Source organism: Danio rerio, chromosome 5 (genome assembly GCF_049306965.1).
Source record: "Danio rerio strain Tuebingen ecotype United States chromosome 5, GRCz12tu, whole genome shotgun sequence".
In the NCBI taxonomy this organism is placed as follows: Eukaryota; Metazoa; Chordata; class Actinopteri; order Cypriniformes; family Danionidae; genus Danio; species Danio rerio.
The window spans coordinates 27,366,779-27,384,161 of record NC_133180.1 but is presented as its reverse complement, the minus strand read 5'-3'; the positions used below and the strand labels follow the sequence as shown (position 1 = coordinate 27,384,161).

Below are 17,383 nucleotides of genomic sequence, written 5' to 3'. Positions count from 1 at the left end.
GAGAAAAAAAAAAACACACAATAAAAATTGTTACACAATCAAACACAATTAAAGTATTAATTGTCAAAGTCTTTATTTCTATAGCATTTTTACAATGTAGACCAGGGGTTCCCAAACTTTTCAGCTCGCGACCCCCAAAATAACAATGCCAGTAACTTGCGATCCCCAATATTCTTTGAGGTGGTTATAAATACAGAAAGCTTGCATGCAATGGGGCGCACACACACCAATAAACCCAAGTCTATTCTTCGTTATATTTTTTTTAATGTATGTCAGTGCTGTAAATGTGCCAGAAAGTTTAACCTGCTATTATAAAATCAATCTGCTGCATCTGACGCTATTGCTGAGTCTTTAATATAATGTAATTACCTGAGGGGTCGCAATCCAATAGAACTAGTAACTATAAGCTACTATAGTAACTATATACAGTAGTGTATTTAGTAACTGTAAACGACTATTTTTTTAGTAGGTTATGGATTAAAATGTTAATTCTTATGGTTTAATAAAAATAAATAGATTTTTGGAAACCACCCCTTCATTGTCCCGTGACCCCTCGGGGGGTCCCGACCCCCACTTTGAGAACCACTGATGTAGATTGTGTCAAAGCAGCTTAACATAGAAGTTGTAGTAAATTGAGTTTTCAGAGTCGAAGTTCAGTTTAGTTCAGTTCAGTGTGGTTTAAATTTCATTACTAAAAATGTATCTATCGTTGCGCAGCTCCCCAAGTCCCGATTACTATTTTGGGCTGCACTGTGTTTCCTAAATAGAGTATTTTAATATATCATTAAGTTATTTTTGGTATACTATTGATACATTGATTAATGGCTAACATAAACTCCTAACATTTATACTTGTTGTTTTCCTACTTTTAAATACATCAACAAGAGTGACCTTTTGCCCTTGCAGAACCCTGACCTCCTCCAAACATAAGTCCCTCTGGGCCTGCAGTCTGTGTAGCTCACTCCTAAAGGACACACGGAGCGCTTTAAAAAAATTCTGACAATATACATGGATTTTACGCACAAAACTTAAAGACATAAGTGTGTATTAAAGCAAATGAAATGAATGTTCCAGTGAGTGGCACATACATGATGTTCTGGACCTGTGCTCTGCTGTCCTTCACACTGAGCTGTACAGAGAGATGCTCTCTTTTAGATTGATCCACTTCCTCTCTCAGCTTCTGCAGAGTATGAAGCATACCCTGAGAAAATTACAACACTTTTACTTAAGGAACAAGCTTTTTAGTATTTTGAATGGATAACTAAGAGAATTACACTGTGTTAATTCATACTGTTTTTTGCTGTTGAAGCTCAGCAATTGAAATCCTCAGCTCTCTTAGCGGATTGCCATCATTTCTGCTCTTGTCCAATGTTTTTTCTGTGCCCTGTGATACATGATAATAATGCATTCCATTATTTCTACTGACAGTTTTCATTTCAGTAAAACACACTTAGGCCTTACAATGTGGGGCTCGTTCCTTCGACTCTTGTATAAATTTCTCTTCCCCTTTCTGCCAGATGAATGTCTCCTTCTGTAGAAAAGCTTTGATTTGGCACCTTCACTGCTCGTCTCCTCAACAGTTCTCTCATCATCAGAGCTAAAACACACAGAGGAATCTTAAGGAATGGTTGTGTTTAGTTAAGTACATATACGGAAGCTCTATTGGTAATTTTTATTGCATAAAGTGTGTTGTCTTTTGTTTCAAATCAATATAATATGCTGTCGGTGGCTCAGTGGTTAGCACTGTCACCTCACAGCAAAAAGGTCGCTGGTTCGAGTCCCAGCTGGGTCAGTTGGCATTTCTCTGTGAAGTTAGCATGTTCTCCTCGTGTTGGAGTGGGTTTCCTCCAGGTGAATTAGATGATCTAAATTGTTGTAGTGTAAGAGTGTGTGTGTGTGTGTGTGTGTGTGTGAATGCCAGAGTATGTGGGTGTTTTCCAGAAATGGGTTGCCCCTGGAAGGGTAACCGTTGTGTAAACATATGCTGAAATAGTTGGCGGTACATTCCGCTGTGGTGACCCCTGATAAATAAGGGACTAAGCCAATGGAAAATGGGAAAATTGAATAATGTGCTGTTTTCAGTCAAATGTATTTTTCATTCATTAATTCATTTAGATTTATTCAAACAACATAAGTGACCTGAAGATTACTACAACTGCAAAGATCCAAAGATACTCTGATGGGTTTCTGAATAAACTCTTAGAAATTGCAGCAAATCATGACAAAAATTATTAAATGATTTCTTTGGATTTTCAAATTGAACTTCATTTTTTAAAAACTGAAAAGTACCTGAAGGGTTGACCATTGTTTTGGATGGTTTGTCCTGTACAGTATTCATTTTCTCGGCTAAGACGAAAAGCTGTACATAAGAAAAAATGAGAATATTTTTAGAACTCAATTACATGAACATATTATGGACAGCAAAGCAAAGCAATTGTGCAGAATATTAAAGGATTCACATCAATGAAATTGCAAATGTATTTAGCATGGAATTTGGCACACACACCTGTCCTGTTGCCGAGTGCAGACTTCAGGTGCTGTCGAACCTGTTCTGAGCACACGGTGTCCAGATCAGTGTCGATAGTGACTGAATCAAAACTCTGCATGGGAATTCCTGCCAGAAGACATTGATTGGATATTATATGTTTTCTGAATACTACAACAGTTTAGTGCTTATTACAATAATCTTATAAATGATACTACAGTACTACTTATGTACCTGCCAGGTGTCTCACTGGTGTTCTGGACTGATGCTGTAGTTTCCCCGATTGCTCCACACTGGTGAGAGCATCTGGAGCTACAGAAGAAATTAATACTTATAATGTGCACATGGAGCGCATGAGTTGAACAGCACAAATTTTGTTTGGTGCTTTTAAAAACATGAAGGTTTAAAAAACTTAATAATACAATTAACAATTATTGAAGCACAATTTGCATGCTTTTATTGCATTCTGGCTTTGAGGAGGTATAAATGTACAGACATTTAGAGAGGCATGTAATGCAATTTAACTGTTTTATCCTGATTATTGTTATTTAAAAACATGGATGCCTAAATCGAAACTGAATTTTGAGTATTTACACAGCCTTGGTTAATTTTATTATGGTGGACTCGTATCAAACTTGACTTTAGCTTGAAGTAGCTCCTTATGTCCACATTTGCACAGTGAAGGGGGACTAGAAAATGTTCTTGTTTTGGCTCTTCTCACATCCGAATGCAAGTACAGCTTTCAGTCACTTGACAGCAAAAAAAACTCCTAGCCAATCACACTGTCCATATGTGTTTAGGAAGGGAGGACCAAATAAGAGGACATGATTTAACCCTTTCAGCACCTCTAGGTTACCAAGGGTTGACAGAGCATTATTCTATTTTGAAGGCGATTAAATTATTAGTGGGGACATTTCAGCAATTGGTGGATATTGGTGGGGACACGCCCACTCCATACATGCCAGTTCTACACCCTAGCTATAATCAAATACAACAGTTACTTCAAATTGAGCTGATACACTGCCCGTCCAAAAAAGTTACCACATAGATTTAAGTAGCCAAATAGGTAGAAGCCTTCCATTGGATACTTACTGCATGGGTAATTATGTTTTAGCTGGTCACAAGTTATTAATTTAACCCTAACTAATGCAAAAAGCATATTAATACAACACTGTGGGGGCAATGCTATGATCTCTGACAAACTCAAAACATGCAATTCTGAGTGTGTCTTATCCAGGTGAGTGGGCTTGACAAACCACATGTAGAAAACACACTCTTTCATCTCTCTGTCATTTTAACCAACTCTTGCACAAGATATACAGTAGATGAAGCAGACCGGAATTATGCTAGCTTGAAAACTCAAACACAAACATTAAAAACCAGGTTTTAACTACTTCAATGTAAATGTTTATAGAGAATGTATATAACCCCTGTTAATATTCCAGATGTGTCACTGCCTCTGGCAATTTCCTAAAAAACAAAAGTTTTGGAAAGACATAATTGAATGCATGTCAGACATGTTTAATATTAAAATCCCTTTAAATGCCAAGCTCGGTATTCTTGGTTTGTATCCTATGGAACTTACAATTGGAAAGACAAAAATTTTGGATTTTGGTTTTCTTCCATCTAGAAGGGCTATTGCATTATACTGGATACACATGGATGGTCCATCCATAGAAATGTGGAAAAAATAAATATTTAACTGTATTGGACTGGACAGACTTCAGCATCAACTTAATCATCAAAGGCAAGCCGAAGGACTTTGACTATCTTTGGGAACATATATGAATATTATGTCAATTGTGTGTTCGTAAACATGTATTTAATTTTTTTTTATTGCATTATTGTTTTTCTTATTTTGTCATTATATATTTTTCAATGTTTCAATTAATTATTTTTATTTATTTATTATCCTTTTTATTTAAATATTTTATTATATATTTATTTTTTTAGTTATGTTATCTGAATGTGTATATGTATGTGTGTGTGTGTGTATATATATATATATATATATATATATATATATATATATATATATATATATATATATATATATATATATATAAAAAAGGAGGGTGTGGATATGTGTTGTGTAGGCTGCATTGTTACTGTATGCCTAGTTTATGGGGATGAAAAGGGAAAAATATCAATAAACATATTTGACAAAAACAACAACAGTTGCACCAGTTTTGCACATTTGTACCAGACACTTTCTTACGATCACTTAGCATCTAAACAAACACAAAACAAAACATGTGTTCTATGTGTTTTTTAGGGAGTATCACACAGGTGAGTGGGCTTGACAAACCACCTGTAGAAACACTCTTCTCTCTAAAAAAATACTCCCCTTTCCTATCTCTAGGACTTAATTCTTTAAGTACAAATAGTTTTTTTTGTATAATTAGCACTTACAGTGTGTATTTACACTTATTGTTGCTGAATGCCTCCTCAATTATAAGTTGCTTTGGACAAAGCTTCTGCTTAATGTAACTGTATCTGGGGAAGCTGCCGTTGGTCATGTTCAGCTATGTTATGTGCCCAAGGAATGAGGTCGGTTGACTGCCTAAATATACTGAACGACCAGGTTATTCCATCAATGTTTTTTCTTCTGTGATGACAGGCATATTCCAAGATGACAATGAATGCCAGGATTCATCAGAATTGTGAAAGGGTGGTTCATGGAGCACATGGAGACATTATTTTTACACATGGATTGGCTACCAGAGAGTCCAGACCTTAACCCTGTTGAGAATGTTTGGGATGTGCTGGAGAAGGCTTTGTGTAGTGATCTGACTCTACTTTCATCAACATAAGAGCTTGGTAAAATTTTCATGCAACTCTGAATGGGAATAAATGTTGTGACATTGCAGACGCATATTAAAATGCCACAGTGAATGCATGCCATAATCAAAGCTAAAGGCGGTCCAACAAAATATTAGTGCATGACATTTTCTTTAAATGGGCAGTGTATTTTACAATATAACCATGATAATAATTAATGATTTAATAAAATAAAAAAAGTATAAGTACATGAAATGATTTATTTTCAGCATCATTTTTATCAAATCTGAGCCACATATGGAAGCACATGGTAAGATAATCCATTAAAACTATGGTGCCTACACTTTATTACTTTGACTTGTCATAACCGTTGAACAACAGCCAATTAAAATATTTTATATTTTGTTAGAAATACCATTATACTTGACAAATATTGAGTGTGTGTTTGTGTATGAGAAGATAGTTTAAAAAGACACAACTGATATAAATATCGGAACTCATATTGTTTAAATTTCAGTTCTTGTTTACATAATCAGTCGGTCATTATGAATGTTTATGACCTCTCGCTCAGTCTGTGTACCTGAGGTTGGCAGGACTAGCATTTCATCTCTAAAGCGTGTTGAGAAGTCCTCAGTACAGACGCTGTTCATCGTGAAGTCGTCCTCCTCATTTCCTATTCCTGCCACCTCTGTATTTCTTCCAAGAAGCTTCTCGAGCCTCCAACGACACTGCTCTACCCTGGACATTGAGCTCAAGCTGGATGGATCTCCTTCAGGATTCTGTAACCACACTTCTGTAACTGTGGCTCCAGTTTTCCTCATTGACTGGTGGTCTACATGTTCATCACTGACTTCTGAGAAATGGAACAGGAAATGATTATGGATTTTTTCCCCTATATTGATCATTGTTAGTCATATTAGTAACATACAAAAAATTTTTACTGCAAATTTACTTTACTCTGTCTGCCTTCAGAACACAGTTTAAATGATAATGTACGTTATAGCAGTAAAGTATAAGTACTTTATACTTAATATTCATAATTGTCTACTTTGATCAATAGTTTGAATATCATTTCATTATATATTTCTATCTATAAATGATTAATTTAGAATGCATTACCTGAGCGAGTCCAGTCAGGAGTGGATGGTGTTTTTTCATTAGTTGGAAAAGTGCTGCTCCCCAAGCCTGTGTCTTTACTTACAGACTGATTCCCGTCTAGACAGCCTGGAATATAGAAAGTATTATAAACACAGATGGATTTTAAAATAATAAATATATAGGATAAAAATGCATAAATAAAATCTGCAAATTTCACTTAAATTGTTATAATTTTTTATATAAATTTTTACTAATTTGAATTACATATTGTTTCTTTTACAAAATGACTTACTCAAAATAGGACACTCATATCTTTCTTCATGCACTTGCTTGTGGATCTATTGGTGGAATACAAAATCAGGTCTAATTCTTTACCATTTTTCCTGGTTATCAACATTTCATCAGATGGTAAGTGCTTGACCTGTAGGTGACTCAGCTGACTGTCAATGGTGTCCAGAAGCACATCACAGCAATCATGAGACAGAGGTATGAGACCGTAGACATCAACATCATCATCCACATCTGAGAAGACATGACATGAATTTTGCCAATAAACAAATGCATGGGCACAAAAAGTAAATGTCAGGTGGTCTGACCTGCAGAGAGCAGCTCATCTGTGTTTTCTCCAGATCCATCATTTTCCATGCCTGTTCTAAAAAACAAAAAATCCTTCATGCATGAGGTTGTTTTGAGAACATTTGTCTTCATTTGTGAGCTAGAGTAGAGGCAGACTGTTTAAGGGGGAGCTGCTGGTTTTGTGGTTGCCTAGGAAACACAACAGAAGGGGTCTCCAATGAACTAGTTAGAAAGACCCTCATGAAGTAAACAGAAGCCAAATTTTTTTGTTGTTGCAAAAAACAGTTGACAAGTTTGTAGCAATACGTGTTTACAATACAGAATATAAATTACATTGTCAATGAAAAAAGATACAAGAAAGAAAGAAAGAAAGAAAGAAAGAAAGAAAGAAAGAAAGAAAGAAAGAAAGAAAGAAAGAAAGAAAGAAAGAAAGAAAATGATATAAACTTGAGGGTAAGACATTTAAGAATCAATTACAGTACATAAATTAAAGTCATTACAACATGAAATAGTTATTTTTGCTTTCTTATTTTTAGATATTGAAATTAAATGTAAATAATGACTAAATTCCTGCAAAAAAGGAGGAAAATATGGTTTGGTATTAGTAAATTTGCATTTGTGGATAATATGGAATTTACAAAGAAAATAAATTACATTTATAACAAAACAAGCATTTCTCTTAGTAGAAGCAGATTCATAATAACCGAAAATAATTTCTTTAAGAGTAACAGAAACATTTGGCTGTATGTTATCATTAAAAAATGAGCCAATGTTTCCAAAATTGTAGCCTGCCCTACAGCATAATTACAATCCCAACAGAAGCCAACTTATCACAGATTTCACAAGAGAATTATGCAAAGCAGCATCTTAAATATACCTTTATTTACTAATAAGTTAGATAGGTTAAAGTAAACCGTGTTTTAACACATAATAGCTTTTTTCACCAAAAAATGACAATAATTGCACCGCAGTAGTTCTCAATCGATTAATTATCAGCAGTTAAAACAGAATTTTCCCTCAGAACTTTGAAATGTATCATTACGCAAGCATTAGTTGGGTTGTTTAATAAGTTTTAGGTTTTACACTTACGTTTCTCCACTTGACGTCTTTTCTCTTTAAAAACGAACAACGAGCCTGGACAGCAGAAATTGGTTGGCATGTACACATTCATTCGCCTCAGCGTCATGGCAACCACAACTGCCTGCTGCGCCGCAAACTTGAAGAGATTTATGTTTTTGGTTTGTTTGCAATGCAGTAAAGTGTTTTTGTTAGATAATGTTTATATATACAGATATATTTTAATACATATTAATTATATAAATAACATATAATGAGCAGAAATAAGCACAATTTATGAATTGTGTCTTTACTACACTAAAAAAATGTAAATAGTCGTGGGGAGTTTTTTTACTACTATCTGGCAACTCCCGCCCTCTCGCAAATATCGCGATAGAGCTGATGTGCTCGCGCTGACAGTGCAGTGAAACAAGTTTCCATCCCTGATGATTAGCAATTTCAAAACAGTAAGTACATTTACCCTTGACTGCATTGAATTCAATATTATATTCTACCATGTCTACCGAATCAGGCTAGTACATACGCTTTTCGTGAGTATGATGTTTGGTAAATTTAGATTTACTGTGAATTAGTATGCTAACCAGTTAGCAGAATAGTATTGTAACTGATGTCATCATCTTGTATCTTTTAAAAAGATCATTAAATCTCAGAAAATGTAAACCCAGTAAGTACTTGACGGATACTTTAACTTACGCCAATATGCCTCTTTCTTTCAGCGTTAGAAAAGAGAGTTTACCATGTTTGCTCTGGAATAGAAATCGATATTAATATAGTTATTTCATCGTAAAATCGTGACGTCTGATTACATTGTTGTGTCATTATAATGTTGGTTCATGAAATATTAAAATCCATTTGAGAAGTTGTTGTCTACACTCCAATGGCCAGTAACGTTACTTGCTGCTGTGAAAGTAACAGCCTCACTGTTCGACAGGTCTTGAACTTTTCAGTTTCCACTATCCTCTGTTAAGTAGTAGTCATTCAAATCGTATGTGTATTGTCCTTTTTTTCTCAGGCGAAGTAAAAAATGGCCTCATACTTTGATGAGCATGACTGTGAGCCCACGAATCCAGAAGAACAGTACAGACAGAACGCGCTGCTGGAGCTGGCGAGGTAACCGACACCACAGCGCCATCTAGCGGAACTAAACACATTCAACTCTCAATAAACTATTTACTAACTCTGTTAAAGGGTTAGTTCACCCAAAGATGATATTTCCTCACCATTTACTCACTCAAGTTGTATGATTTTTTTTCTTCTGTTAATCATGCTGTTAATCATGAAACAATATATTCTAAAGAATGTTTAACTCATCATTAGTTGGAACAAAAATGCTATGGAAGTCAGAAGTTGTTGTTTTCAATATTCAGTATTTTTTGTATTCAACAAAAAGAAAGAAACTCAAACTAAATTTCAACAAGTGGAGGATGAGTAAATGATGACAGAATTCTCTTATGTTATTAAAAATGCCATTCAATGATATATTGAAACAATATTCCGTATATCTATTGAAACCCATGTTCAAATGTAAAAAAAAATCTAATTTGAAAGAATATCATTTATTTTAATTAATTAAAAGGTGTTATTTGCAGTAATACCATGGTAAAACATGATTACATTTTTATTTAATTCGCTTATAAATTTGAAGTTGCTGGTCCTTTTATTTTATATATTTTTTATCCAAAGAAACCTGGAATGTGATCATGGAAAGACAAAATGACATGTACCATATATTTTTAATGCCAAGATAAATAATGGAGGTTTTTTGAAAATATTTTTAATAAGTTTTTTATAAGTACAAAACAGAACAAAAACAATTATACAATCCATAATATGTTTTTATACAAATAATAAGAAAAAAAGAAATAAGTAAATCAATTTAAACAAAAAACAAACAAGCACCAGTCCATCTAAACATGCACCATATAGAGTAAATAAAATATACCATAAAGTTTAACTTGATCAAACTCAAAACATTGAAAAGAAAGCGCCCTACTTTCAACTCTTAAAACAATGAGCAAAGAAGAGGCCCCAAACTTTTCAAACTCTTTAGAAGCATCTGCCCTAGCAAAACTAATTCTTTCAAGTTTAAGAGCAGCAACCATTTCAGTCAGCCATTTATGAAAATAGGTGGTGAAGTGGACTACCAATCCATCAAGATCACCCTTTTAGCCACCACCATACCAAACATAATAGACATTTGCTGATTATGTGACCATGCTAACACAGGCTCAGAGTATGCAAACAGGGCTAATTCAAAATCTGAACTAATGTTTTCTCCAACAGAAATGATACCCAATGACGGTGGTTTACTGTTCCAAAATATTTTAAATGTTTCTCAAAATAAAATATATTGTGTTCAAAGCATAAAAAGTTTTAGTTTTTTACCCAGACATTTAAAAAGAATGTATTTTAGAGCAGTAATGGCAATCGCAATACCGTCAAATTGTGATATTTTTACCCAAGGTTATTATACCGTCAGAATCTTATACCGGCCCGTGCCTACTATGTACCACTTTAAACTGTATAAGTTGTAATCTAACATCGATAAAACGGGTATGAATTCACTTCAGCCCCTCTTCCCAGGTATCATTTGAAATGTTAATTCCAATATCCTCTTCTCATGCCAATTCATGGTGATCAGAAGATACAGCAAATCGGTAGACAAACAAACAAACTGCGTCACCAGATGTTTGGTCATAGGAGGTTACACAAAAGATTGTATATATTATGGTCCTGTGGCAGTTCTTGAAACTCAGTAAAAGAATGTTTTATGTAATGGCGCACCTGTAAATAGTGGAAAAATTGTGACTCTGAGAGGTTAAAAGCTTTATACAGCTGTTCAAATGTAACGAATTTCCCATCTACAGTATATAAAAATCTTTGCCTGTGGTCAATTCTTTACTTCTCCTTCATGAAAATATCTTATCTATAATGGAGTTTGTTTAATAATATTTGTAAACTAAGTACAATTTGTAATAAAAAAAAATAATAATAATATTAGTTTTCAGTTACAGTACTGTTCAAAAGTTTGAACTCCGTTATTTAAAAAGTAAAAAAAAGTAGTAAGGATGCGTTAAACAAATTAGAAGTAAACTGTCATTAATAGTGAAGCCAACTATGCATTAATAATGCCATAAATTGTAATTGTTTTTTTTTTAAATGTACATTATTTTTATCTGAAATTTCTGAAACAAGAGGAATTCAAATGGATTTCACTTTTCATGTAAATATTAAGCAGCACAACTTTTTTTTAAACATCAATTATAATAAGTTTCTCTCAAGCAGCAAATCAGAATATTAAAGGATCATTCAATTAACAAAGAATTCGCATTAATTAGTAATGAAATAGTGAATTAGCATTAAAATTGGTATCATCTGTACTAAAATGTGTTTGAATATGACACGATAGAGCTAACTTTTCTATTCTTTTTTTTTTTTTTGCGGCTGCAGGTCTCTGATGCAGGGTCTTGACATAGACTCGGGTTCATTTGATTTGTCTGACTGGGATCAGCGTCTTCCTCCTCCTGCTGCAAAAGCTGTGGTTCAGAGTCTTCCTGTGGTCATCATTTCCCCTGAACAAGCAGGTGACACAACACTCATTCACAACTCTCAAACCACACTTTGACAGCAGACATTATTACACGAAAGAACTGGCAGTGAAGAAAACTGCTAATAACATTTGGTAGACTGTGTGGTGTCAATGGCAGCAAGTCAATTTCTGAGGCTCTTTCTTTGTTTGTCAGATAAAGGAGTAAAATGTCCTGTGTGTTTGCTGGAGTTTGAGGAGCAGGAGTCGGTTAGAGAGATGCCCTGTAAACATCTGTTTCACACTGGATGCATCTTGCCTTGGCTTAATAAGGTATGTTTAGATGGGATTTTAATATTCTCTGACCAAAACACCAGATGAGATGCACAAGTTAAAGCCAACCTTGATTAAAATTCATACATTGTTTTCTGTGAGTGAACTTACATTGGTGACACCATTTGTAGGGCTTTATTTTAGCTCTGCTTTTAATGTCCCAACTTATTCTGAAAAATATATATATTATAGTTTTGTATTTGTACCTATCCTAAAGGCTCTTCTTTGCTGACTGCTAGTAGTAGTGTTCGGTCAAAAAAACCCACTATTTAATGGTACTGTAGCCAATCATTTTGTGTTATAATTGTTAATTGTGGTTCGATGTGTGAGCGCCTTTGGAATAGTTTCAATGGGCGAACGCTGTTGGGATCGATGACTGTGAGGTAGAGATCTGCGCGGGACTAAATTTTAAATCCCGCTTCCGCCCGCACCCACCAGGTTTTAGCCCGAACCCGACCGCTCCCGCTTACATTCAGCATTTGTTGTCCCGCTGCCCAACCCGCCCCGTTTTCTACCCGCCGTGCCCGATCCCACTAAAGAGCGGGGGGAGAACAAAACCGAACACCACCCAGCTATACAGAGTCCAGACAGCCTATAACAAGCTGTCTGTATAAACACACACACATAAGCACCAAGCACACACACAGGCAAAGCTCTCTCTCTCTCTCTCTCTCTCTCATTCGTGCGCGCACACACACACACACACACACACACACACACACACACACACACACACACACACACACACACACACAGCAACAAACAAGCTAAACACAGCATCGCGCTATTTAATTTACACGCATACATACGCGTGCTTGCTCGGGAGTCGGGAGCGATATTGCTAGACGGCCCGCTCCCGTCCCAAATTAAACCCGTTACCGACCGCTCCCGTGCTTTTTTCGGAAATTTATTCCCGCGCCGCAGAAATCTGGTCGGGTCCCGCGGCTCGAATGCAAACCTCTACTGTGAGGTGGGATTTTTCTTTTGTAACTACCTCAAGACCAGTTGTGAGAGGGAAATATTTAAGACACTTCATCAGTAGTGTACCTCAGATGTATCGAGTGTTTCGACTCTTCAAACACTAGACACCCTCATCTGAGGGGGTCAGCCTTGGTTAATCAATCCCAGTTCAGCGTCTTATTGCCAGTTTGTAATAAGGATTTGACCAGGGGGCTATTTCATAAAAGTGGTTAAGAAAAGCGGGGATTAAAGTCAAAAGCCTGACTTCAATGAGCTGAACTAAACGTCCACGCTTAAATTGGTTCCATAACAGCAAGTTGAAGATCATTTGATCTAACTAGTCTAAGTTCAGTTTAAATAATCTAGATAACTGCTCGTGCACGTTTCTGCCGTGAAACCTTAAAAGTCGAGCATAGATACATCGATTATGTTGTGTGCTACCATGGCAACTTCGAGAACTGAAAGAGCTCTGAAATGACACACAGCTGTTCACAGCCAGTGAGCCGCGAAACTGCAGATTGTTCAGTAGGCTACAGTAGCAATATATATTTAAGTATATGCTATTATTTAAGCCTATTAACATGAAATTAAATATTTGTTATAATACATAGTAATTGTGCTTGACAGCGCGCATGTGCGTGAGAGAGAGAGGATTTGCGCTTACTGCCAATGCTTGCAAGGAAAAGTTTTAATGCACTACAGGCTCACTGTAACATACAAAATGTTCTAAATGTAAGCACATAGGTTTAAAATAAACAAAAAGCCGTGCACACACAAGCGGTGGGATTTTTTATTTGCTCCCGAATCTGCTGCAAATCATTGCTTTCCCTTTGCCACTTGTTTCCCGCGGCCCGTTTGAAAATATCTTTACATTAAAGTGACGCTGCAGCACAGCACGGATCATCTCCTGGTTATTCCACTCATTTTATAGCTTTAAATTCATTATTTAAAAAATGTAGTCTTTATATTTGTCAGTGTCTTTCTTACCCCCGTGCTCGCGTGGGTTTCCTCCAGGTGCTCCGGTTTCCCCCAAATCCAAAGACATGCGGCATGCGCTATAGGTGAATGGAATAAGCTAAATTGGCTAAATAGTGTAGGAATGTGAATGAGTGTGTATGGATGTTTCCAAGTGAAGGCGTCCGCTGCATAAAGCATATGCTGTATAAGTTGGCCGTTCATTGCGCTGTGGTAACCCCAGATTAATAAAGGCACTAAGCCGGAAAAAAAAACGTGCATATATATATATATATATATATATATATATATATATATATATATATATATATATATATATCGAGAGAGAGATTGCTTTACAATAATATATTTGTGCATATACGTTAGATTATTCAGTACCAATGCAAAGTTTGGAATATATATATATATATATATATATATATATATATACATACATACATACATACATACATACATACATACATACATACATACATACATACATACATACATACATACATACATACATACATACATACATACATACATACATACATACATACATACATACATACATACATACATACATACATACATACATACATACATACATACATACATACATACATACATACATACATACATACATACATACATACATATATATATATATATATATATATATATATATATATATATATATATATATATATATAATTTTTTTTTTGTGCTATTTAGTGACTAAAGTTTTAATCATTATTAAGAGGTTAAGTGAATTTAAATGGTATTAAATTATGGCAGGTGAATGTTAACATTACTTTGATTAAGCTTGAACTTAAGGCTTAGCCTTGGAGTTAGCCTGCCCCGGACCAGGCTAGTTTCCCAGCATAAGTTGCCAGGGTAACTAAGTTTGAACTATCGTAAATTTGATTTATGAAACCGTATCCGCCATTAATAAACCTGACTCACCAAAATAAGCCTGGCTTTTTCTGTAAGCTTGGTTTATGGAATAGCCCCCAGATCCTCAATTTGTTTGTTTTGGGTTCTGGTTTTTAGTCAGGGTTGGGTTTAGGGTTTGTGTATTTTTCCCAAAAGTACTTTGAAGGATGAGTTCTGTCCTTTGGTTTTTCCCTACAGATTAGGTTGAAGTTAGAGTTTGGGTTAGGCGAGGGCAGTTTTGCTCAAAATACTTAGAAGTATGGGTTATGCCCTCTGGTTACTGACGGTTGGGTTTTACGGTCCCTTAAAATTAGGTTAGGTTTAGAGTAAAGCATAAATAAATAAGCATAAATCTCCATCTTTCCCCAACTTTCTTTTCTGTGTCCCACTCTGTGAAGCCTGTGCCCCTAATGATGATGTAAATGCATTAGCATCAGTAGTATTTTGACATTTCATTACAGACCAATTCATGTCCCTTGTGTCGACTTGAACTGCCCACTGACAATGCAGACTATGAAGAGTTCAAAAAAGACAAGGTAAGACTGTGTCATCTTTTTACTGTCAGATAATTCAATGATTGGTTTATACCATTCGGTCACACTTTACTTGAAGGGGTGTTTATAAGGCGGTCATGAAACCTTGATCATGCCATGTCATGAATGTGAATGAGATTGTATGCATGATTTTGCCAACTATTAGGTGTTAAGTGTATTTTAAATGTATTTTGCTCGGTTATGTCATTCATTCATTCATTTTCTTTTTAGCTTGGTCCCTTTATTAATCTGGGGCCGCCACAGCGGAATGAACCGCCAACTTATCCTGCATATGTTTTAAAGTTTTGCAAATAAGTCATACATGCAACGTATATTTCAATATTTATCAAAAAGAGTTTATATATGAATATGATGACATATAGCCTATATTTATGAGGTCCAAGAAACATTTCCAGGTTTTTATGAAAAGGCTACTTTATGCTAATACTTTACATTTAAGAACAGCACTTTTCTCTTTACTTTAAGGACAGTGCCATTTTTAATTAACTTTAAAAAGCACATTTTAATTTAAACGTTAACGTTTTATAATTTTTTTTACCTATAAGCACAGTACAGTGTTATGATTTAAACTGTTTATAATGGATAAAGTGGCTGAAAATAATAAATATCCATAATAATAGTAATTAAACTGCCTCATTTTTGAACTGTGTAGAGTTGTTGGTGCTTAATTAGGGATACACTTCTGTATTTCAATACCAGTGGTGGTACTTGTAGAGAAAAAAAAATATTTCTGAGGCAGTACTTGATGAAAAAAGTTTGAGAACCACTGGCTTAGAACATCATCATGCCTCTTACAATCTGCTCTCTTGCTAATTCACTCATCTTCATGATTTACAGGGTATTTTATCTAATTCAAAACATCTGTTATCGGTTTATGAGATCGGCCAGATTGGCGAGTTTCAATCAAGTCCTAAAATGTGATTATCGGCTGATACTGATCTCCGGCCGATACCAGTCTCCAGCCGATCGATCAGAGCATCCCTACTTGGTGTGATTATAAAGGTTTAGTGATCTTCTTATGAACACCCCATTCGAGTAAAGTGTTACCTAGTATCATTCTGCAACATCTTAAAGAAAATGTTCCTGAGGGTTTACTGCTTGTGCTTCTGTCTACAGGAAAGGAGAAGACAGAGAGAACACAGGCTAGAGGATCTACATGGAGCCATGTACACATGACCACAGAATACTTGATACAAATATATATATATATATATATATGAATTCAGCTTTCAGTCTGTCGAAAGTGAGAGTTTACTGTGCAGGGACCAGGCTTTCAAACGAGTATGTTTGCTTGTACTTGGGGTGGTGGGGTGGGATCAAACAAACAAACAAACAAAAAAAAAAAAAAAACAGCACAATTTTTAATGTTATTCCTTTTAAGGCTTTTGTATGGCTATGCACTGGGAACTGAGAATTGTAGTCTTACGGATACATTTCTGGTTTTATTAAATGTTTTAAAGCCGTTTGTGTTTTAGTGTGAAATTGAATCGTCTTGCTCCATTATCTTATGCTAATTCGTTTTGCTCCCTGAGATTTCTCGTCTTCAAGTGCTGAATAAACTATCATTATAATAAGCAATGGTTGCCATAGTGAGTACAATAAATCATATTGAGTGCACTGGGACACATTAGGCATGGTTTCTGCCAGTGGACTTGCCCTAAAGGGATAGTTCACCCAAAATATTACTAATGTTAGACAAAAGAAGAAACGCATCGACTTTCACAATAGGAAAACATACTATAAAAGTCAAGCAGCATTTTTCAAAATATCTACTTTTGTGTTAAACACAAGAACAAAGCTTAAATAGGGGTTTGAACAAGTGAAGGGTGAGTAAATGATATCAGAGCTTTCATTTTTGGGTGAAAAATCTCTTTAAAAAAAATAAAAGTCTTATATAATATGGTAGAACTCTACCTCATGAAAAATATATGTGAATAATAGGTGTCTGTAAAGTTATTGTAATAAATGGAGCAGGAAAACTGTCTGAATTCGTAATGTCAAATTGTCTTTTCCATATTTTTAAATAAAATACAAAAAACACATCAAGCTTCTCTAAACGTGTACGTCTTATTAGTTTTTTGTGTGCTGAAGAATGTGTCG

At 35.2% G+C, this 17,383-nt stretch overlaps 2 protein-coding genes across 16 annotated transcripts in view; one reads left to right on the top strand and one right to left on the bottom strand.

Moving 5' to 3' along the window:
- The window catches only part of si:ch211-102c2.8, a 21,167-nt gene extending 12,071 nt beyond the window's left edge, over nt 1–9,096 (bottom strand). For 2 of the 14 annotated variants that reach the window (XR_012406874.1, XM_073952189.1), the window contains exons 1-13: nt 8,030–9,096; nt 6,961–7,016; nt 6,786–6,886; nt 6,657–6,702; nt 6,386–6,490; nt 5,847–6,119; nt 2,720–2,797; nt 2,507–2,614; nt 2,290–2,359; nt 1,462–1,597; nt 1,292–1,384; nt 1,089–1,180; nt 892–964 (exon numbers count right to left, since the gene is read on the bottom strand). Coding sequence is in view for 8 of the 14 variants with exons in the window: in XM_073952189.1 (XP_073808290.1) it covers nt 892–964; nt 1,089–1,180; nt 1,292–1,384; nt 1,462–1,597; nt 2,290–2,359; nt 2,507–2,614; nt 2,720–2,797; nt 5,847–6,119; nt 6,386–6,490; nt 6,657–6,702; nt 6,786–6,886; nt 6,961–7,009 (1,224 nt within the window). In the remaining 6 variants the exon portion in view is untranslated. Of the gene's footprint in view, nt 1–891; nt 965–1,088; nt 1,202–1,291; nt 1,385–1,461; nt 1,598–2,289; nt 2,360–2,506; nt 2,615–2,719; nt 2,798–5,846; nt 6,120–6,385; nt 6,491–6,656; nt 6,703–6,785; nt 6,887–6,960; nt 7,130–8,029 lie in introns of all 14 variants that reach the window. The other 12 variants (XR_012406875.1, XM_073952191.1, XR_012406873.1 and 9 more) reach the window with 9 other exon arrangements.
- Nucleotides 8,407–17,348, top strand: rnf181 (ring finger protein 181). 2 transcript variants are annotated; one of them, XM_073950006.1, is made up of 6 exons: nt 8,407–8,547; nt 9,030–9,127; nt 11,468–11,601; nt 11,761–11,876; nt 15,191–15,265; nt 16,400–17,347. In XM_073950006.1, the coding sequence occupies exons 2-6, from the start codon at nt 9,042–9,044 to the stop codon at nt 16,457–16,459; spliced, it is 471 nt and encodes a 156-aa protein (XP_073806107.1). In that variant the 5' UTR covers nt 8,407–8,547; nt 9,030–9,041; the 3' UTR covers nt 16,460–17,347.
- The last annotated feature ends 35 nt before the right edge of the window (nt 17,349–17,383 follow it).

Excerpts from the sequence above, each read along its gene's own strand:
- rnf181 (XM_073950006.1), top strand. The coding sequence starts at position 9,042 with ATGGCCTCATACTTTGATGAGCATGACTGTGAGCCCACGAATCCAGAA. Across the intron at positions 9,128-11,467 it reads GCGCTGCTGGAGCTGGCGAG|GTCTCTGATGCAGGGTCTTG; the intron begins GTAACCGACACC and ends TTGCGGCTGCAG. Across the intron at positions 15,266-16,399 it reads AAGAGTTCAAAAAAGACAAG|GAAAGGAGAAGACAGAGAGA; the intron begins GTAAGACTGTGT and ends TTCTGTCTACAG.